Source organism: Lactuca virosa, chromosome 4, assembly GCF_052849685.1.
Source record: "Lactuca virosa cultivar CGN04683 chromosome 4, Lactuca_virosa_CGN04683_v6, whole genome shotgun sequence".
NCBI classification, from domain to species: Eukaryota; Viridiplantae; Streptophyta; class Magnoliopsida; order Asterales; family Asteraceae; genus Lactuca; species Lactuca virosa.
In genome coordinates, this window is record NC_136429.1 from 531,160,638 (window position 1) to 531,178,238 (window position 17,601).

The window sequence follows — 17,601 nt, forward strand, 5'->3', positions numbered from 1 at the left end:
AGAGCCTTGGTTTGAGGGATTCGGATGCACCTTCGGGTAAATCTGGACTCAAACTGAGGATTTGAGAAAAAATTTCCGAGAAATGATTTTTTTTTCTAAAGCGAGAAAGAGTTTCTAAGAGAAAACGAGGAAGAGCAGTTTGTACAATCAGCTAGAGCCCGAACGGTGATTTCCCAAATTACCCTTACTTTTGTATTATGAGATATTTATGAGATATGTTATGAGATATTATGCATGATAGAGGCAGGCTAGGTATTTCATATTTTAGGACTAGAGTGGCCTGATTTGTGATGCCTTAGCCTAGGAGTTGCTATTATATGTGATGTGCTTCCGAGTATGTGCTGAGTAAGAGTATCCAACAGGAATCCTTTTAGAGAAGGAATTGAGTAGAGGAGTAATCTAGGAGAGATACCTAGATGATCATTTGTGGAGCCTATTGAGAGAGTAGTTAGATACCCGCGAGGGGTAGAGTTGCTGAGTTCGGTGATATCTTTTGAGTATGAGTACAGAAATTGAAGTTATCACCCGGAGTGGGTTTTACGTGTTTATTCGATACCCAAATGTTGCCTGCTTCGTGCTTTATAGAACTCCCGATGATGGGAGTCAGCTACTAAGTGAATGTGACGATATTCAGGAGGTAGATGACTGGCATCATAAAGATTTTCTCAGCAGCTGATGGCGGAGAAGTGTGAGAACCTAGGAAGAGCCTAGGAAGTGACATTAGTCAGATGAGTACGCTGACAGAGTAGAGCATTTTGCTGGGAAGCGAGCACGCGTGACGGGATTGGGAATTGAGAAGGTTGAGCAGCTACTTAGGGACTCTGGGATGGTCCGTGTAGAGAGTATGGGTAGATGTGGCAGGTAGTATGGGCCCGTACTACTGAAAGCAGAGGACCCATACTCGATGCAGGGAGTATTCCGGAGGATCTAAGTAGCAGATCGAGAGGTGATGTCATGGTTCGAGTACCATGATTTGAGGCGGATTGAGAAGAGAGAACATGGTTCGAGTACCATGATTCATAGCAGATTAAGAGGAGATAACATGGTTCGGGTACCATGATTCATAACAAATCAAGAGGTGGTCACATTGTTTGAGTACCATGACATGTGGTGGTTAGTGCTTCTGGTTTTACCGGTTATTCCGTGGTGATTGTCTAGGCTGAGATCAGATGTGAAAGAGTATGGGGCCATAGGGCCGTGATGAACGCGTTTTAGTGGAGCATCCCTTGGGAGGGAAATCGAGTTAGCTCCGAGGGAGTGTTGGTGAGACGCCGGTTGGAGTCGCAAGACTCAGGAAGGAGTAAGGATGGTGCGTTATGGGAGAATTCGGTCTGGGCTGAGCGACTGGCCGATAGTGGAGATGTCACTTTCTGTGACCTAAGTGGTGCTACTTCAGTTTTCTGCGAGAAGCAGGAGAGATACTGAGTTTTTGGTTCAGAGTTGAAGGTAAACCCTCTGGGTAGCAAGCATGTTGACCTTTCCACCAGAATGTTTGGGCAGTATGTTGACTGCGAGGTATTCTTATACCAGGAAAGAGTCATTAGTGGGACTAAGACGGATGAGAACAAAGAGGTGCCTTGTTGGGGAAAAGGTGTTGTTATTAGTAGTTTCCGGTGGTTAAAAAGGAGTATATCGGGGCAGTGGCCCTCGTGGCTTACATTGTGTATCAACAGTGAGAATGAGGTATGTGCTTTTATGATTATTCCCGATTTGGGAGGCGGGCCGAAGAGATAGAGTCGAAGTGCGCGATAGGGCACTATTTCCGAATTAGAGACAGATTGGATTCGGAACAGTGGGGTTTCTGGCGGTGTGTCAGCCCGAGTCTTCAAGGTGACTAGATGCAGTCATGTGGGGAGGATACCAAGATTTTGTCAGGGACGAAAATTTGGAGAGTGTTTGGTCTCCTTTGGGAAAGCCCTGGGATGATTGCGTAATACTTTTAAGAGTCAAGTGTGTCATGATTGGTGAGACAATCTTCTGAGTAGGTTGTGGATGTGCCAATTGGTGATTGTTCGAACCCCGAGTGGGGGAGAACTGGTTTTCCAGTTAGGGGACCAGTGATCCATTCATGTGCGGTTAGAGAAATGGTATGGGAATTTGCGGTGCGGACGCATGAGCCCGAGGAGGCGGCGAGGTGCCAGATGGGAAGATGTATGAGTTTGTGTTTAAGAAAAGATGAGTGGATCCACGACAGGTGGCCGTGGATTGGAAAATTCATTGTGGCCTGTGATTTTCGGGGTTAGCATATGTCGAGTTCGAGTGCGACCGGGTCGCTGTATTGCGGATGCAATAGCTGAGATTTGCAAGTGAGGGTATAGATTCTAATCTATACCCCTGGAAGGGCAGCAGTGGATTCGTCAGCCAATTTCAGGGTCGATATGAGTAGTTCCGTAAGGGTAGTGACCAGTAGAAGGGGAATTTCGGGTTTTCGACAACATGTTCTGGGCCATTGACGATGCCTCGGTATTTCAAATTGGGAGATAGAATACTCTGAGGTTACAAGTGGTGCGAGAGGAAGATCGGGTGAGAGATTCTGGAAGAGCAATGCGGTATCCAAGCACGGTGTCGTGAGTATGAGATCAGTGGATTGGGCAAAACATCGTGAGATTCTGTGTTGGTGTACCGAGGTATCTGGGTATGATGTCCTTATTTCTAGATTATTCTGAGTTCTGAGTCGAGAGCTGGCAAGTGGTGTAGCAAGTATCTATGGTTCCAATGGGAGCACTTCGACTATTTGATGTTAAACGAGATTAATTAAGAATGAGGATTGCAGTGAGAAAATGAGTTTGTCATGACGGTTGCCGTCAGGAGTAATAACGCTTATTTTTGGATGGGTATGTGTGCATCTATCTTTGTGGGCCGTGGAATGTGGGTTAATGGATGCAGTGTGTGGCGTCAACTTGAGGATGAGACTGTGAGTGGTAAGAGAAGGTGTTGTAAGGCTGCAGGGAGCTGCAGCATCCATGAGTTAGCAAAGGGATGTGGTGATACTACGGGGAGCCGTAGTATTCACCAGTCAGCGAGAGGTTGTTGTGATGCTACGGGGAGCCGTAGTATTCACCAGTCAGCGAGAGGTTGTTGTGATGCTACGGGGATCCGTAGTATTCACCAGTCAACGAGAGGTTGTTGATGCTGCGGGGAGCCGTAGTACTCACAAGTTAGTGAAAGGTTGTTGTGATGCTGCGGGGAGCCGTAGTATTCACCAGTCAGCGAGAGGTTGTTGTGATGCTACGGGGAGCTGTAGTATTCACCAGTGTAACGCCCGTGCTTCTGGGCTAGGCATTAATGTTGATGTAATAGTCTATGTTAACCTTTGTAACTCATTTTGAAATAATAAGAATGTATTATTTGAGTATTATGTGTTTTATGTTTAATTTTGTGGCTGAATTGAATTAAGAATAAAAATAAGCGTAAAAATAAAATGTTAGATAGAACCGATATCGATACATGAAGACGAAGTGGTCGTGACAAGGTTTCCGAATATATAAAGAATGCCGAAATCCGAGTTATAACGAAGAAGTTATGACTTGTCGAAGTTTTGCGACAAAACCGGCACGACGCTGAATGACGTAAAATATGAATTTAAGATAGAGCGATATTTAGCCTTAGTGATCTAAACGAAAGTCGTAGAATACGTTAAACCGACAGCGTGCATAGAAAGAACGTCTAAATCTGACTTCGTATGAGGAAGTTATGATTTTTCTAAGTTTCAGCTTAGCAGTATGCAGCCCGAAGTTCGATTTTGAGATCGAGTGATTTCTAGCCGAAACAATCTAAACGAGAATCGAAGATCTCGTCGATAGTAGTCCAATGGTGAAAAGACAGACGAAAACAGATGTCAGATGAAGAAGATATGATTTTCTAACGGAGTTTTCCTGTCCCGGCCTACTAAAAATAATATAATAAAAATAAATCAAAATTAGCCAACGGAGTCCACACGAGAGTTATAGAGCATGATCTCACCTACGCGTGGATATAAAGAACGTCGAAAACGGAGCTCGTATGCGAAAGATATGAATTTCTGAAGTTCGTAACACAAAATTCGAGGCTGTGTCGGAGCTCACGACGTGAGCACATTGTTTACGACGTGAGCAAGTGATGGATGTCTTCCACAACAAGTGGATGAGTGACGAACGCAGTGACCTACTAGGCTCACGACGTGAGCATCGGAAACTCACGACGTGAATCCCGGATGTTGGCCCTATAAATAGAAATCGAGGGTCAGCCGATTTTGGTTGCTCTATCCCTTCTCTCTCACTCCCGATACTCTCTCTAAGCCCTATTTTAACCCCCCGAAGCCCCGGTATCATCCCGAGACCCGAAGCGAGTCCCGAAGCACCGAAGATTCTGAAAAGAAAAGAGTTTCCGAGCCGAAGCCCTGCCCGCGAGAAGCCCGGTGTGTGAAGATCTCCCGGTTTCACCGAAGAACACTACTCTTAGAGCCGTAGTGTTGTCCGATCATCTTCTGATCAAGTGAGTGTATATTCGTTTTCTTCTAACACATAGATATGAAGTATTGTTTATAAAATACGTGCTATGTGTGTATATATTATTTGTTTATTTGAACTAGTTGTTGAATGGATGTTTGTACAGGTTTTAAGCTGTATATAAATGTAAATATTTTATCTACTAATATGTTGGGTGGAACATGGGTAGACAGTTGGTGTGTGATGAAATAAAAATGATGAGAGGCCTCGATGTTGTTGTTGATCTAGTCATCTAGCGGAGTATGGATGACGACCACGGACTCCTTCTAGACAGTCCAATGGAACACTAGCAGGCTCATAACCTGTAGGTGTTATGAACGATGTGTTCACCGGTGTACTCTATCCCCCTCATGGTTGCCTTTAGGACATCTATTGTTAAGGAAACCCCTTTGCAGTAATGTCCGTCCCGATGAAAATCCTAGATTAGGTCCCTTGTAATAGTTTTTGTTTTAGGGACATAAAGTGAGGATAACGGGAATGGGTAATCGGGTTATTGTTGGTCGATGAACTAAATAAAATTGTTTATTGTGGGTTGAAAACCCTATATGCTCACCAGGCTCCCAAGCCTGACCCACTCAGTTTTTCTTTGTATTACAGGTAGTGGCACGAGAGCATAAGTTGGATGACATTGTCAAGATATTTTTGGATTATAGACCAGTAGTTATATGTAACTGTTGTAAGGTCTATTTTGTATTGTTTATGCTTTTGGTCTGTATCGGAACATGACATCCCGAGTTTTGATATATAATGAAAATACATTTCTTTAAGAAATGCTTTGATAAAACTTTTTTTTATCATGTTTTGTTTTGGGGACAAATTTCCGCAACTCTTTTAAATCAATGGATTTACTCTGAAATTATTTTAAAAGCATAAATGAAACCGGTCTTTTCTGGCCGTGATTTTGGGGATGTCACAGTTGGTATCAGAGCATTAGTTTAAGCGAACTAGGAATTTGTAGGATTTCTAGACTTAAACTTAGAATGCTAAGTGAAGATTGTGAGATGAGTATCTGTTATATTTAAGACACGAGCACTGGTTTATTTTAGGAAAGTTGTCTAAAATGCTTTTATGTGCTAAATGTTATATGTTTGCCATATATGATATTATTTGTTCGGATCTATGGTTTGTTGCCAACCGGATCTGGAAACCTTATGTGTTTAGGGTTCTAAGCGTATGACGACGGTATTAGAACTAGCATGTAAACGTTTCGGGGTGATAAGGATGATTTGATTATCTATCGTGATTGAGGATCTAAATTCACCTTGTTCGGTGTATAGATAAACGATGGCAAGAACAAGAAGTGGCGTTGGAAACGCAGACGAAAACAGGAATCAACAGCCTCAACCACCAGTGATTGAGCAAATACCTGTTGTAGCAGCAACACCTGAGCCGGTGACAATGGCTGGTGTACAATTGATGATTCAGACGATGTTGGATCGTCAGATGGAAGAAACTAGACGCCTGCTTCAACAAAATCGTGAAGAACTTTCAATTCAAGTTGAAGAGCCCGAAGTGAATGGAGAGCCGTCGGATGGAGGAAACTTCAGTGGGACTGTTGGTCAAGCCAACCCACCGATTGTTAGACAAAACAATCGTGATGGAGGAAATGATGGAAGAGGATGTAAATACAAGGATTTTATGGCATCTAAGCCACCGTGTCTATCCGGAAGCCCGACGCCGGTGCAAGCTATGGACTGGATCTCCGAAATGGAGACATTGTTTGAAAGTTGCGAGTGCAACAACAGGCAGAAGACCGCTCTTGCGATCCCTTTGTTAAAATCTGGCGTGTTGAGTTGGTGGAAGCTGTTAGCTGACTCGATGCCCAAGGGAGAAGCGAGCAAGATGTCTTGGGAAGACTTCGTGGTGTAACTCAAATTGCAATACTGCTCCGAGCAGGACCTTCTGGAAATCAATAATGAGTTTCAGAATTTGAAGAAGGGAAAAATGAGCGTTACTGAATACGCTGCTAGTTTCACGGAAAAGATGAAGCTTATTCCATACCAAGTTCCAACAGAACTCTCAAAGGTCAATAAGTTTGCCCTCGGATTACCAGCTGTCACACCCCGAAACCGATGGAGGAAACAGTCTTTTATCCACTTCGAAGAGTTAAAGAGAAGAAGAATAGCCACTTCCGTCATTAGAGTTGTGATTTGAGTATTACTTAGAGATATTCATCCCTTGTATTAGGCGGAGGCTAGTTCGAGATTCGGGAGCGAGGTCTTTACTGGCTGCTTGTTAGGTGAATCTTCTCACCATACATTACCTAGAGTGGTATCTATGTGCAGACCGGAGGGTCTTATATGTTATGTGTATGTTTGAGATTATGTGCATTGTGATATATGTATGCTATGTGTTATATAGACCAGACCGGAGGGTCCAACGACTTACGAGGCCAGAGGGTCCTCGAGTAGACCGGACCGGAGGGTCCAACGATTTAGACCGGACCAGAGGGTCCAACGAGCTAGACCGGACCGGAGGGTCCAACGAGCTACGGGACTGGAGGGTCCCGCTGAGACACATTGACCAGAGGGTCTTACCGAGTTATAGCCTCGAGTGGCTTATGTGCTGTATGTGGTATTTTGGGGAACTCACTAAGCATTTATGCTTACCGTGTTATGTGATATGTGTTTCAGGTACTACCGATGATCACGGGAAGGCGCCGACATGATTTGTACACACTGGCAGAGGATTATGTTTTTTTGAGATTCTGGGATATGTTTTATTGTGATGACATTTGATACACATGAGATTTTGAGAATATTATATGAGTTTTATTGTGTTTGAAAAATGAAAAAAATCGTTTTAAAATTTACGTCGTTACACCACAGGATCAGGGACGTTGATTGGGTGATCGTGTTCCTTAATCTGTCAGAGCCAACGATTGGTTCAGGCGGTAATGCTCTAAGCACATGCTTTGTCGCATGGAGCCGTTACACTTTGTCATGGAGTAGAAGGCGCCCCTGGCGGGGCCGGGCCTTCTTCGCGGGCGCCCTGCTCTTAGGGGCGTCTGCGGGCGCTAAGTTCCGTCAAGGTTGTTTCACTGGACGCGGCATGTTTTGAGGGATTCTTTGGCGCGGGGCGCGACTCTTCATTGGTGCTGATGACATGTCATTAATTAATAACAATATGTGTTGATAAAACGTTTCATTACATCGACAACTCATCAACCTTAGAGGGTGTTTGGGAAATCTTTTAAAATGACTTTTAGAACTTTTAGCTTTTACAAAAAGCTAAAAGTTAAAAAGATGTTTGAGCATTTCAAGAAATTCTTTTAGAACAACTTTTTGGCAAGAACAAAAATAAGCTTTTGAAAAGTCATGAATTTGTGACTTTTTGCAACTTTTGAGTTTTTAGCTTTTGAAAAGTCAAAAGATAAACCAAACACATTTTAAAACTATTTTTTGTAAAAAAGCCAAAAAATCAAAAATGACTTTTGTCAAAAAGAATTTTTAGCGTAAAAAACCAATCCCAAACACCCCCTTAATATTTAAGAGAAAAAGAAAGGCAAAGTCCTGCTCTTAGACGAGGAATAAGACTAGTCGTCTAGATGTCTTATTCTTTGCTTGTTAAATTGAATCCGTGGAAACCCCGAGTGCCATCTATGTCTCCTGTCGCACAATCCTCACTCGACCCTCTTCCCTGATTTTTAAACCCCCAAAACGAACACAGAAACAAGATTCTCGCTGCTCTTCGAAAGTTCAAATTTGGAACTTCCATATAATCAAGTATTAAAAAAACCCACTCATTTGTCGAACTATTCTTGGATAGATAATAGAATACAATAAATACAGGGTGTAGTAATAGTATTCACTCCAAACCCCTATGATTAATTATCTTGCCAGAAAGACTTGTGTGTCATCCCTCAACTTGAGTTTATTCAAATAACTTTGGCTTCGGATTTGCAAGATTCGGGTTGGATTTGATGCTGGAAACTTGAGATCTGAAGTAAGTAAGGAGCAGGAGGAGGAGGAGGAGGAGGAAGAGGAAGAAGAAGATACAGAAACCTGCACCTTCAATGGAACCTCCAACAGGGTTTTGGAAATCTTTAGGCCAATTCATCCTTTTCTTGCCTTATTTCATTGGCCTTCTGCTTCTAGGCTTCATTAAAGGTTAACTCTTTCTTTCACCCTTTGTCAATTTTGTGACTTTGATGTTATTTTAGGGTATTTATGAAACCCTTTTCGAATTAGAACTAAATAAGCTCCGTTTTCAATTCTTGAATGCTACTGCTAGTGGGTGTTTTTTTAAAAATTGTTTCTTGATTTCAGAAATCATTTTCGCTCCAGTTGTTTGCATATTTTTATTCTCCTTTTTTGTTTTATTATGTGGTTGTTATTTTGAAACCCTTTTGCAAATTATAACTAAATGAACTCCTATCCTAATTTTTGCAAGGCTGCTAATTGTTGTTGGAGTCTTGTCAGAATTGCTTCTTTGAATCAAGCAACCTTTCTTTTTCCCATTCGTTTCTGTTTGTGATTGATGTTATTTTGGTGTATTTATGAAACCCTTGTCTAATCATAACTAAATAACTTCAATCTCAAATTTTTAAATGTTGGTGTTTAGTAAAAGTTGCTTCTTTGATGTCAGGAACCTTTCTTTTCCCAATTTGTTTTACTCTGTGATTTATTATCTTGCCGTATTTACAAAACCCTTCAGTTAGAACTAAATGAACTGCATTCCATATCTTGAAAGATGATCTTAATGGGTATCTTGTACAAATTATTTCTTTGATTGCAGGAATCATTTTTGCTCCATTAATATGTGCTATTCTGACAATTGGAAACTCTACTATTGTAATTGGTCTTTTCCCAGTACATGTTGTATGGTCTTACTTTTCCATATTGAGGTAACTTCTTCAACCATTTTAGGTGCTTGTTTTGAAAGTGAATACTATTTTCAAAACCCATATCCAAACACCCCCTTAACCCTTAAAATACTTGTATCCATATATAAAGATTCTCTATTTAATTTCTTTAATGGCAGTGCTAAACGATTAGGACCTGTGATGAAAGTGGTTGCATGCATTTTGTTTACACCAGTCTTGATTTTCTGGCCTGTTGCAATGATTGTGGGTAGCATTCTTGGTGGCTTAGCATTTGGTTTCCTTGGGCCAATGTTTGGAACTTTTAAAGCTGTTGGTGAAGGGAAAACTGATCAGTTCCTCCATTGTATTATCGTAAGCAAGATTTTCTTTAATTACTTAAATTGTCGTTGCTGTTGTTTCGTTTGTTAAATCAAGATTTTCTTTAATTACACTTGTCAGGATGGAACTTGGGACACTGTTGAAAGAAGCTTTACACTTGTCAGAGACTTATTAGATGTATGCTTCTATTCATACTTCTCTATGATGGATGACCTTCGAAAACAAGGCCTTCCAGATTCTAAAATTGAGATCAGGTTCATTATGATTTCATCTTTTTGAACCCTACATACCATCTTGAATGTTCAATTTAAACTTGTTATCACGTAGAAGTGATTATTTGGTTATAATTACAGGATAGTCTATTGTCCTGTATCGATTCTGCTAGGTGTAGTTGGAGTGTTGGTTGACTTTCCAGTGATTACAGTTATAGCTGCATTGAAAAGTCCATACATGTTGTTCAAAGGGTGGCATCGTTTGTTTCAAGATTGTGTGGGTAGAGAAGGCCCTTTCTTGGAGACCATTTGTGTGCCATTTGCAGGTTTAGCCATCTTGCTATGGCCATTGGCTGTTGCTGGAGCTGTGTTAGCTTCCATGATATCTGCTATCTTTCTTGGTTTATATGCAGCTGTTGTATGCTATCAGGTGACTGACTACTGCAATTTCTTTTTCTTTATACTTTTTTCTTGATGTATATTGAATAAAATTTGTCAACTTTTTGTGATGTATATTGCCTAAAGTTGAAAACTTGAAATATTTTTTGGATTGATGAAGAAGTTGTTGGGGGTAAATGCTAACTTATTGAGTTTGTGGGAACAGGAATCGTCTTTCTATCTTGGGCTTTGCTATATTGTATCTGCATTGTCCATCTTTGATGAGTATAGCAATGATATTCTTGATTTGCCCGAGGGATCTTGCTTTCCCAAGTAATAATCAGATTCATTCACATATCTTTTTTTTTTTATTGGTAAATTGTAAAATAAGTTGGCTAATAATATATTTTTGTTTTTCAAGGCCTAAATATCGGCGCAACCCTGGATTGTCTGGTTCGAATTCTTTCTCAAGGGCGGGATCGTCTAAACATCAACCGTCTCGGTCTGGATCTCTGCGGGCCCCCATGATTGAATTGAAGCCGTTGGAGGTTTGCTCTTATTATAACTTTAAGTCTTAACAAATAAGTTATAAAGGGGTGTTTGATTTGTCAAATGTTTTTGCAATGAATGATATCTGTCAATGGAATTGGAATCTGAAGGAATTGAAATATGTCATGTGTTTGGTTGGGAGAAATGGAATGGAATTGGAATTCACTTATTATTTTGTTTCTTTCTTTTGAGTAAGTTACATTTTTTTTTAATCCCTGAACATATCTGATTTTTGCAATTTGGGTCCCAAAAAGTTCTCTTGCAGTTTTTGTCCCAAAAAGTTCTCTTGCAATATTGGTTTTATTTGAGCTTCTTGTAATGTTTTTGGTCCCTGTTCCAAGTAAAATGATTGTTTTTGGTCCTTAAGTATAGCTGATATTTGAAATTTTGGTCCCAAAAATATAGTCATTTGACTCTAAACGAGGACCAAAGACATTACAAAAACCTCAATTATGGACCAAAATGGCAAGAAAAAACTTTTTGGGACCAAAACTGAAAAAATCAACTATACTCAGAGACCAAAAATGTAAATTTACTCTATAATGAGGGTATTTTCGTCATTTAATAAAAAATGAAGAATGAAACAGAATTCCTTCCACCCAACCATAGGAATGGTGAATACGAGGGAAGTGAATTGTGTCCATTTGGCAACCAAACACGGCATGGAATGGAATCTCGAATTCCAATTCCGTGGACTGATTATTCATTTGATATACTACGAATTGTGTAGTTGCTGGATGGTTTCTTCTCAGAATGTCGTCGACAGGGTGAATTCTTGGTGTTGGAAGGATTAATAACAGTAAAAGAGATTGTGGATGCAAAATCCAACAAAGAAAGTGGAACCGTAATAACCATCGGTGTACCCGCTTATTGTCTTTACCAATCACTTTTACGCTCCGCAAAAGCCAATACTGCCGGTCTATTGCTCGGTAATTTTTATCATATTTTTTATTGATTTTTTTTACTTTGTTTTTTGACAACTCTTTTTTACACCAGCGGATAATACGGAGATAACCACCCTAAACAGACCCAAAGACACGATCTATGATTGGTTCTTGAACCCGCTTTTGGTCATCAAAGACCAAATCAGAGCACAAAATCTCACGGAAGCCGAAGAGGATTATTTAGGAAAGCTAGTTTTGTTGAGTGGTGATGCCCAAAAGTTGAAAATTTCCAACATTGGTCCCCCACCCGAGTCCGAGCTTAGACGGGCTGAACTTGAGGCCGTAGCTCGAAGGTAATATTAACATTTTTGTTTCTGACTCATTTGACATTTTAGTTAATTTTTTTTTCTATTCGACACATTTGATCCATTAGAGTTTGTTAAAATATAATAGGGATAATCAGAAAAATGACCAAAATGGTATGTTCTATTTTACGAAAAGAAAATGAACTCCTTTTTTATCCTTTACCCAAAACGACCAACAGTGGGCCCATTACTGGGAAATTGCTTTCTGAATGGTCCCCACCACAAAAGACCTGTGAAATATAAGATTTTTTAATATTTTTTAAGGTTTGTTGTGGTGTGGACTATTCAAAAATTAATTTTGCATTTCACAATGGGACCCATTGCAAAATTGGTGGTCATTTTGTTAAATGGACAATACCATTTTGGTTATCTTTGTGATTATCCCTAAAATATAACCAAAACTCAAAATAGCTATATGAGTGTTTTTTTTTTTTTTCTGAATCTTGATGGTGGTGGTTTCAATGAAGGCTTCAAGGGATAACAAAGTCGATATCAAGGTACCCAACATACAGAAGACGGTTTGAGAACGCGATGAAGGCGATATCTGAAGAGCTTGAGGGCAGGGATGGTAGTAACAGAGGACCTCAAACTGTTCCAAGGTCCAAAAGTACATTTGGCCGGATTTTTAGCAGACAGAGATCCTCTAGAAACAAAACAAGTAATCATGGGGTTACACAGGAGGATGAACGAGATGTCAATATTGTATAATCACACCCCTTTGTAAAAACAACGTATATTTCAGGCCATTCAAGATTCTTTGTGTTTTCATATGTTGTTATCTGTAATCATTACAACCGGAAACTTTCCCAAGAATAGTCGATTCTTTGAATAATTTAACTTTCAGGAGCTTTTAGCTTTTAAGAAAAAGCTCGAATTAAAGAAAAAGTTTGAACTAATGAAAAAGCTTTGTTTGGAAGTACCAACTTAGAACTTTTATTTTAAATAAAAAACTCAGAATTCAAAAGCTATTTCAAATAATTTTTTAGAACTTTTGATTTATAGTTTTAATGTTTTGTCATTTTAAAATTTTCATTATTTTTTTCGAACACTTTTATACAAATAAAAGTTACTACTTACATCCAACAACCAAATTTTTGCTGGCTACCTTTAAAATAGCGGTTGAAAAGGTAAACACACGAGCGGGTTATTGTGCACGAGCATTATGATATATCATCTTGAGGTTGGATTCAAATCCCTCATTATAATTGCGTTCCCAAACCTGAGGTTTCGACAATGAAATCGAAACACATTTGAAAGAGCCACCATCTTTGATAAGCCAGATAGATACATTTTTTAAAAATGTATAAATAAATTGTCAACAAAAACATATTTTCGGTTTTCTTTAGATATATGACATTGTTGTCGTGTTCACAAGATTCATGTATTATAATTTAAAAAGTATCTTGGATATTTTACTGATGTTACTGTAGGTAACAAAACTTTTTGAATTGATTTAAATGGTCTTCAAAGCTACTTTATGGCTTTATAAAGACGTAAAGTGGATGCTAACATGTTCTTTTGGTCACTCACATCTATTATAACCGGTTTTATATGCCACATAGGTATTTGAAATTAATGCTCAAATGTTGATGTAGACATACACACATATGTTTAGGGACCATTATCATAAATATAGGGAAAATGAGTACTATAACTATTAACCCATTTAGACAATGTACTTATAGTAGATTCTAATTCCCACTTTACTCAGAAACACATACACATTCAAAATATTATTTTCCTTGATCTTTTCTTTGTTAATTTCTTCCACAATTTCATCCTAGTTATTGATTATGCTATGCAAATGCACAACAAGTGGTTACCTAGAAGGGGGGATTTTTGATCGAATGGACTGTTTTATGGAGTTTTTGGCTGTGTTTTTTTTTTCATGATTGATTGAGGAGGGTGGAGATTAATTGAATGGTGTTTCGGTAGTTATAACTCCACGGTGAATAATCAATCGAGATTTCTGGAACAAGTGAAAAACATGACTGTTTTTTTGTACGTATTTCACGAGATTTTTTTTATCTCGAATCAAGTAACAAATAAGGTCTAATATGTATTGATTTTATTGAGTTGTATTTGTTTTGGTGACTTGAATCGAAAATGAGGTCCCTCAACAAAGAAATTGTGTGTTGAGGTGGAGTTTGTAAGATCGCACACCAAGTATTGGATAAAAGTTCTCAAAGAGGTCTAGTGATGTTTTTGGGGTTCAAGAACAGAGTTTGACTACCAACGAGTACCACTATGGATGGACTTTTTAACCGAAAAAACGAACCGGAACTGAAACCAGTTAGTGTTATTGGGTACGGTTCTTAGTTTACGACTTATTCGATTTCCAGTCTTTTGGTTTCGGTTTGTGTGTTTGGAACCGGTCGAATTATTTTACGAATTTAGTTTAGTTCTTTTATAATTTTAGCTCAATGTTAAACTATTTTTACGAATTTTGTCTATATTTTATGGAAATTAATTTTTTCTCAAATCCTTTTCTTTAGGATGTACGGTGTAGTTACTAGGCTCCAACGAGCAGGCAGCGGTACCGTCTACGTGATGGCTCCGAGCGCAGAGGATACCGCCAAAAGAACCTCCATGCGGGTTGTAAAACCTGCATTCAACGAATACTTTCTTTTTTATTAATCTTTTATACCATTATAAATACTCTCTTCTACCATTTCAAAACCATATATATATATATATATATATATATATATATATATATATATATATATATATATATATATATATATATAGGGCTAGGTTATTTTGTTTCTTACATTTATTGTGTGCTAGAATGCACCAATAGGAATTTAGTAAATTAAATAATTATTTAATTAAATAAATATAAATATTAAATGATTTCCATAATTATATGTATATTAAATGATATCCATAATTATAATTCTTTTTTTATGGAAACTAATTAAATCCGTCATTAACGTCAGCAATAACATTCTTTTAGAATGAATTCGCATCTAGGTTTTTATATATGAGTTCGTATTTTGTTTCAGGACTCACTCACTTAAAATAAAATAAAGTTGCATTGAATATGAAGAACGAGAGTGTATTCTACTAGAATACACTATCATTCTGCTGGAATACACTCTCATTCTTCTAGATATGAATTAATTCTGAAAAAATATTATTGTTGACATTAATGACGAATTTAATTAGTTTCCATAAAAATGAGTTATAAGTATGGATAGCTTTTAATATACATATAATTAATACTAAATTCCTATTGGTGCATTCTAGCACACAATAGATGTGAGAAACATTTGAACCTACCTCTCTCTCTCTCTCTCTCTCTATATATATATATATATATATATATATATATATATATATATATATATATATATATATATATATATATATATATATATATATATATATATATATATATATATATATATACCATTCCATTTTCTTCTATAAATTTCATTCTCATTCTCATTCTTTTTAAATGGATGCTATTCCTACGTCATTCGTATGTGTAGAAGTGGCGTTGGACAAAACACACAACGACACTTTCAAAAATAAATAGGTTACTCAACATAGATCATCATATTTTTGGCGATTAGTTCTTGATCATTTTAAGCAGTAGTTTGGGGTTCGAATCGTTCAACACATCAAATTGCTTCTAAATGGAAAGATATGCAATGAAAAGTGAAAAAATTTAATGTTATTTTCACCCATAAGATGAATACCCGAGAGACCATAGTTTCTAATGAAGAAGTTTTAAACGCAACAAAAGATGAGTATCGTGGATATCATAACATGAAAAGCTTTTGTTACAAGGTAGCATGAAATATTTTAAAAAATTACCCATCTTTTTTTAGAATTTAACATTTTCTTTTAGTTTGTGCGTTTGTAGTATTTCTTTTCATTTTAATTGTCGTTTTAGGATGTAATTTATGCTTTATTGTAGTTTAAGTTTTTAATTAAATGTTATTTTTAATATTCTTTTATATATATATATATATATATATATATATATATATATATATATATATATATATATATATTATTATAAATTAGTAAAAGTTTATTTTAAAAATTAAAGAACTAAAAAAATCTTATGTTTTATTTTATTTTTAATTTTCTAATTTAATTAAATTAACAATAATGATGTGACAAGTGTGTTGAGTGAGTATGCTTTATGGCTTGAACCTTTTCGTTTTCTAGTTTCTTGCTAGAGTTTTAATGAATCTGTTGTTCTAAAAAAAAATGTGTTGAGTGAATCGGAATAAACAAGTTTCTATGTCTCAGGCCGTGGGGTGTCGTAAAGGGTTTACCGATGCCACCTAGATCCACAAATGATTTAATGTTTTGCCTATGAAGATTTTAGGTATTAGGGTGCGGTGTTGAATATTAACACCGGTAAAGAGGGAGGAAGAGATAATGAGTTTCAACAGCAAAAGATGAGAGAGATAACAGTGGAAACATACCTCCGGTAACCTACCGCCGGTAAATCAAAAGGAATGTGGTGGTGTTCACGCCCGGTAAAGGGTGCCACATAGGCATACCGACGGTAAAAAAGGCATGATACCGTTCAACCTTATGGATTGAGAAAGATAGAAAAAAACTGATGTGGCAAGTGATTTGAATGGGTTGGGAATGGTGGATATATTCATTTTTACAACTTCTATCTTATATATTTTTTTTTTAAACTTACATTTTTAAAACTTATTTTTTTACAAATGAGTTTACATATATTTTTTACAACTTTTTTATAAATTCGTCCATACATGTTTTTACAAATTCCCCCATGTTTGCTTTTTATGTTTTTAAAATTTAATATTTTTTTATAAAAAAAGTTTGTTTAAATTTTACATATTTTTTCATAATTTTATTTTTCACAAATTCATTCATACAAATTGAATTTTGTTTACATAATTAATTATTAATAAAATTTTGTTTTTATGCATATATTTCAAAGATATCTTTGTTTTTATACATACTTTTTTTAAAGAAATATTCGCTGTTATGTTTTATCAATTGTATATCCACAGGCCGCAGTAGCAAACAGACTGATACCCTTAATTATAAAATGAATTTTCTAATATTTGCCCTAATGACATACATAAAAATTTAATTATGAGAAATATTACCATAATTAAACATGAAATGTATTAATTATATGAAATATCTTTAATTTAAAAATATAAAATGCATTTTTATGGAAAATATTGGTTATAATTAATATATCTCATATTTAGTTAAGGTGATATTTTTCATAATTAATGTTTTTTATCTGTATCTTTAGGACACAAGAAATTCCAATTATTAAATAAACAAGTAACTAAGCCAAATATTTAGAAGAAGGGGAAAAAGATAAAAGAAATTAAATATCCCCTTACATTTTGTTTTTATTTATCTTCCTACCATATCAAATGTTGACATATGACACATTTAATGAAATTGATAATATTTTTATCCATTTGTTATATTTACATTTAATATGGGTAGGAGAATAGTAGTAATAAAATGTAGGAAAGATAATATTTGAAATAGTAGTGAATTTTTAAATTGAGTTATAAAGGCAAAGGCTTTGGACTTTGGGTGGCTTTTCTAGTTTAATAT

At 36.9% G+C, this 17,601-nt stretch overlaps 1 protein-coding gene across 1 annotated transcript; it reads left to right on the forward strand.

The window, feature by feature from the left end:
- The first annotated feature begins 8,012 nt into the window (after positions 1–8,012).
- Positions 8,013–12,786, forward strand: LOC145109538 (putative membrane protein At3g27390). Its single transcript, XM_079046719.1, has 10 exons — positions 8,013–8,596; positions 9,225–9,333; positions 9,471–9,663; positions 9,751–9,884; positions 9,984–10,272; positions 10,447–10,553; positions 10,642–10,768; positions 11,500–11,698; positions 11,766–12,006; positions 12,486–12,786. The coding sequence occupies exons 1-10, from the start codon at positions 8,503–8,505 to the stop codon at positions 12,724–12,726; spliced, it is 1,734 nt and encodes a 577-aa protein (XP_078902845.1). The 5' UTR covers positions 8,013–8,502; the 3' UTR covers positions 12,727–12,786.
- Positions 12,787–17,601: the final 4,815 nt, after the last annotated feature.

Coding starts and splice junctions, on each gene's coding strand:
- LOC145109538 (XM_079046719.1), top strand. CDS start 8,503: ATGGAACCTCCAACAGGGTTTTGGAAATCTTTAGGCCAATTCATCCTT. Junction 9,334..9,470: donor TCTTACTTTTCCATATTGAG/GTAACTTCTTCA, acceptor CTTTAATGGCAG/TGCTAAACGATTAGGACCTG. Junction 10,554..10,641: donor GAGGGATCTTGCTTTCCCAA/GTAATAATCAGA, acceptor TTGTTTTTCAAG/GCCTAAATATCGGCGCAACC.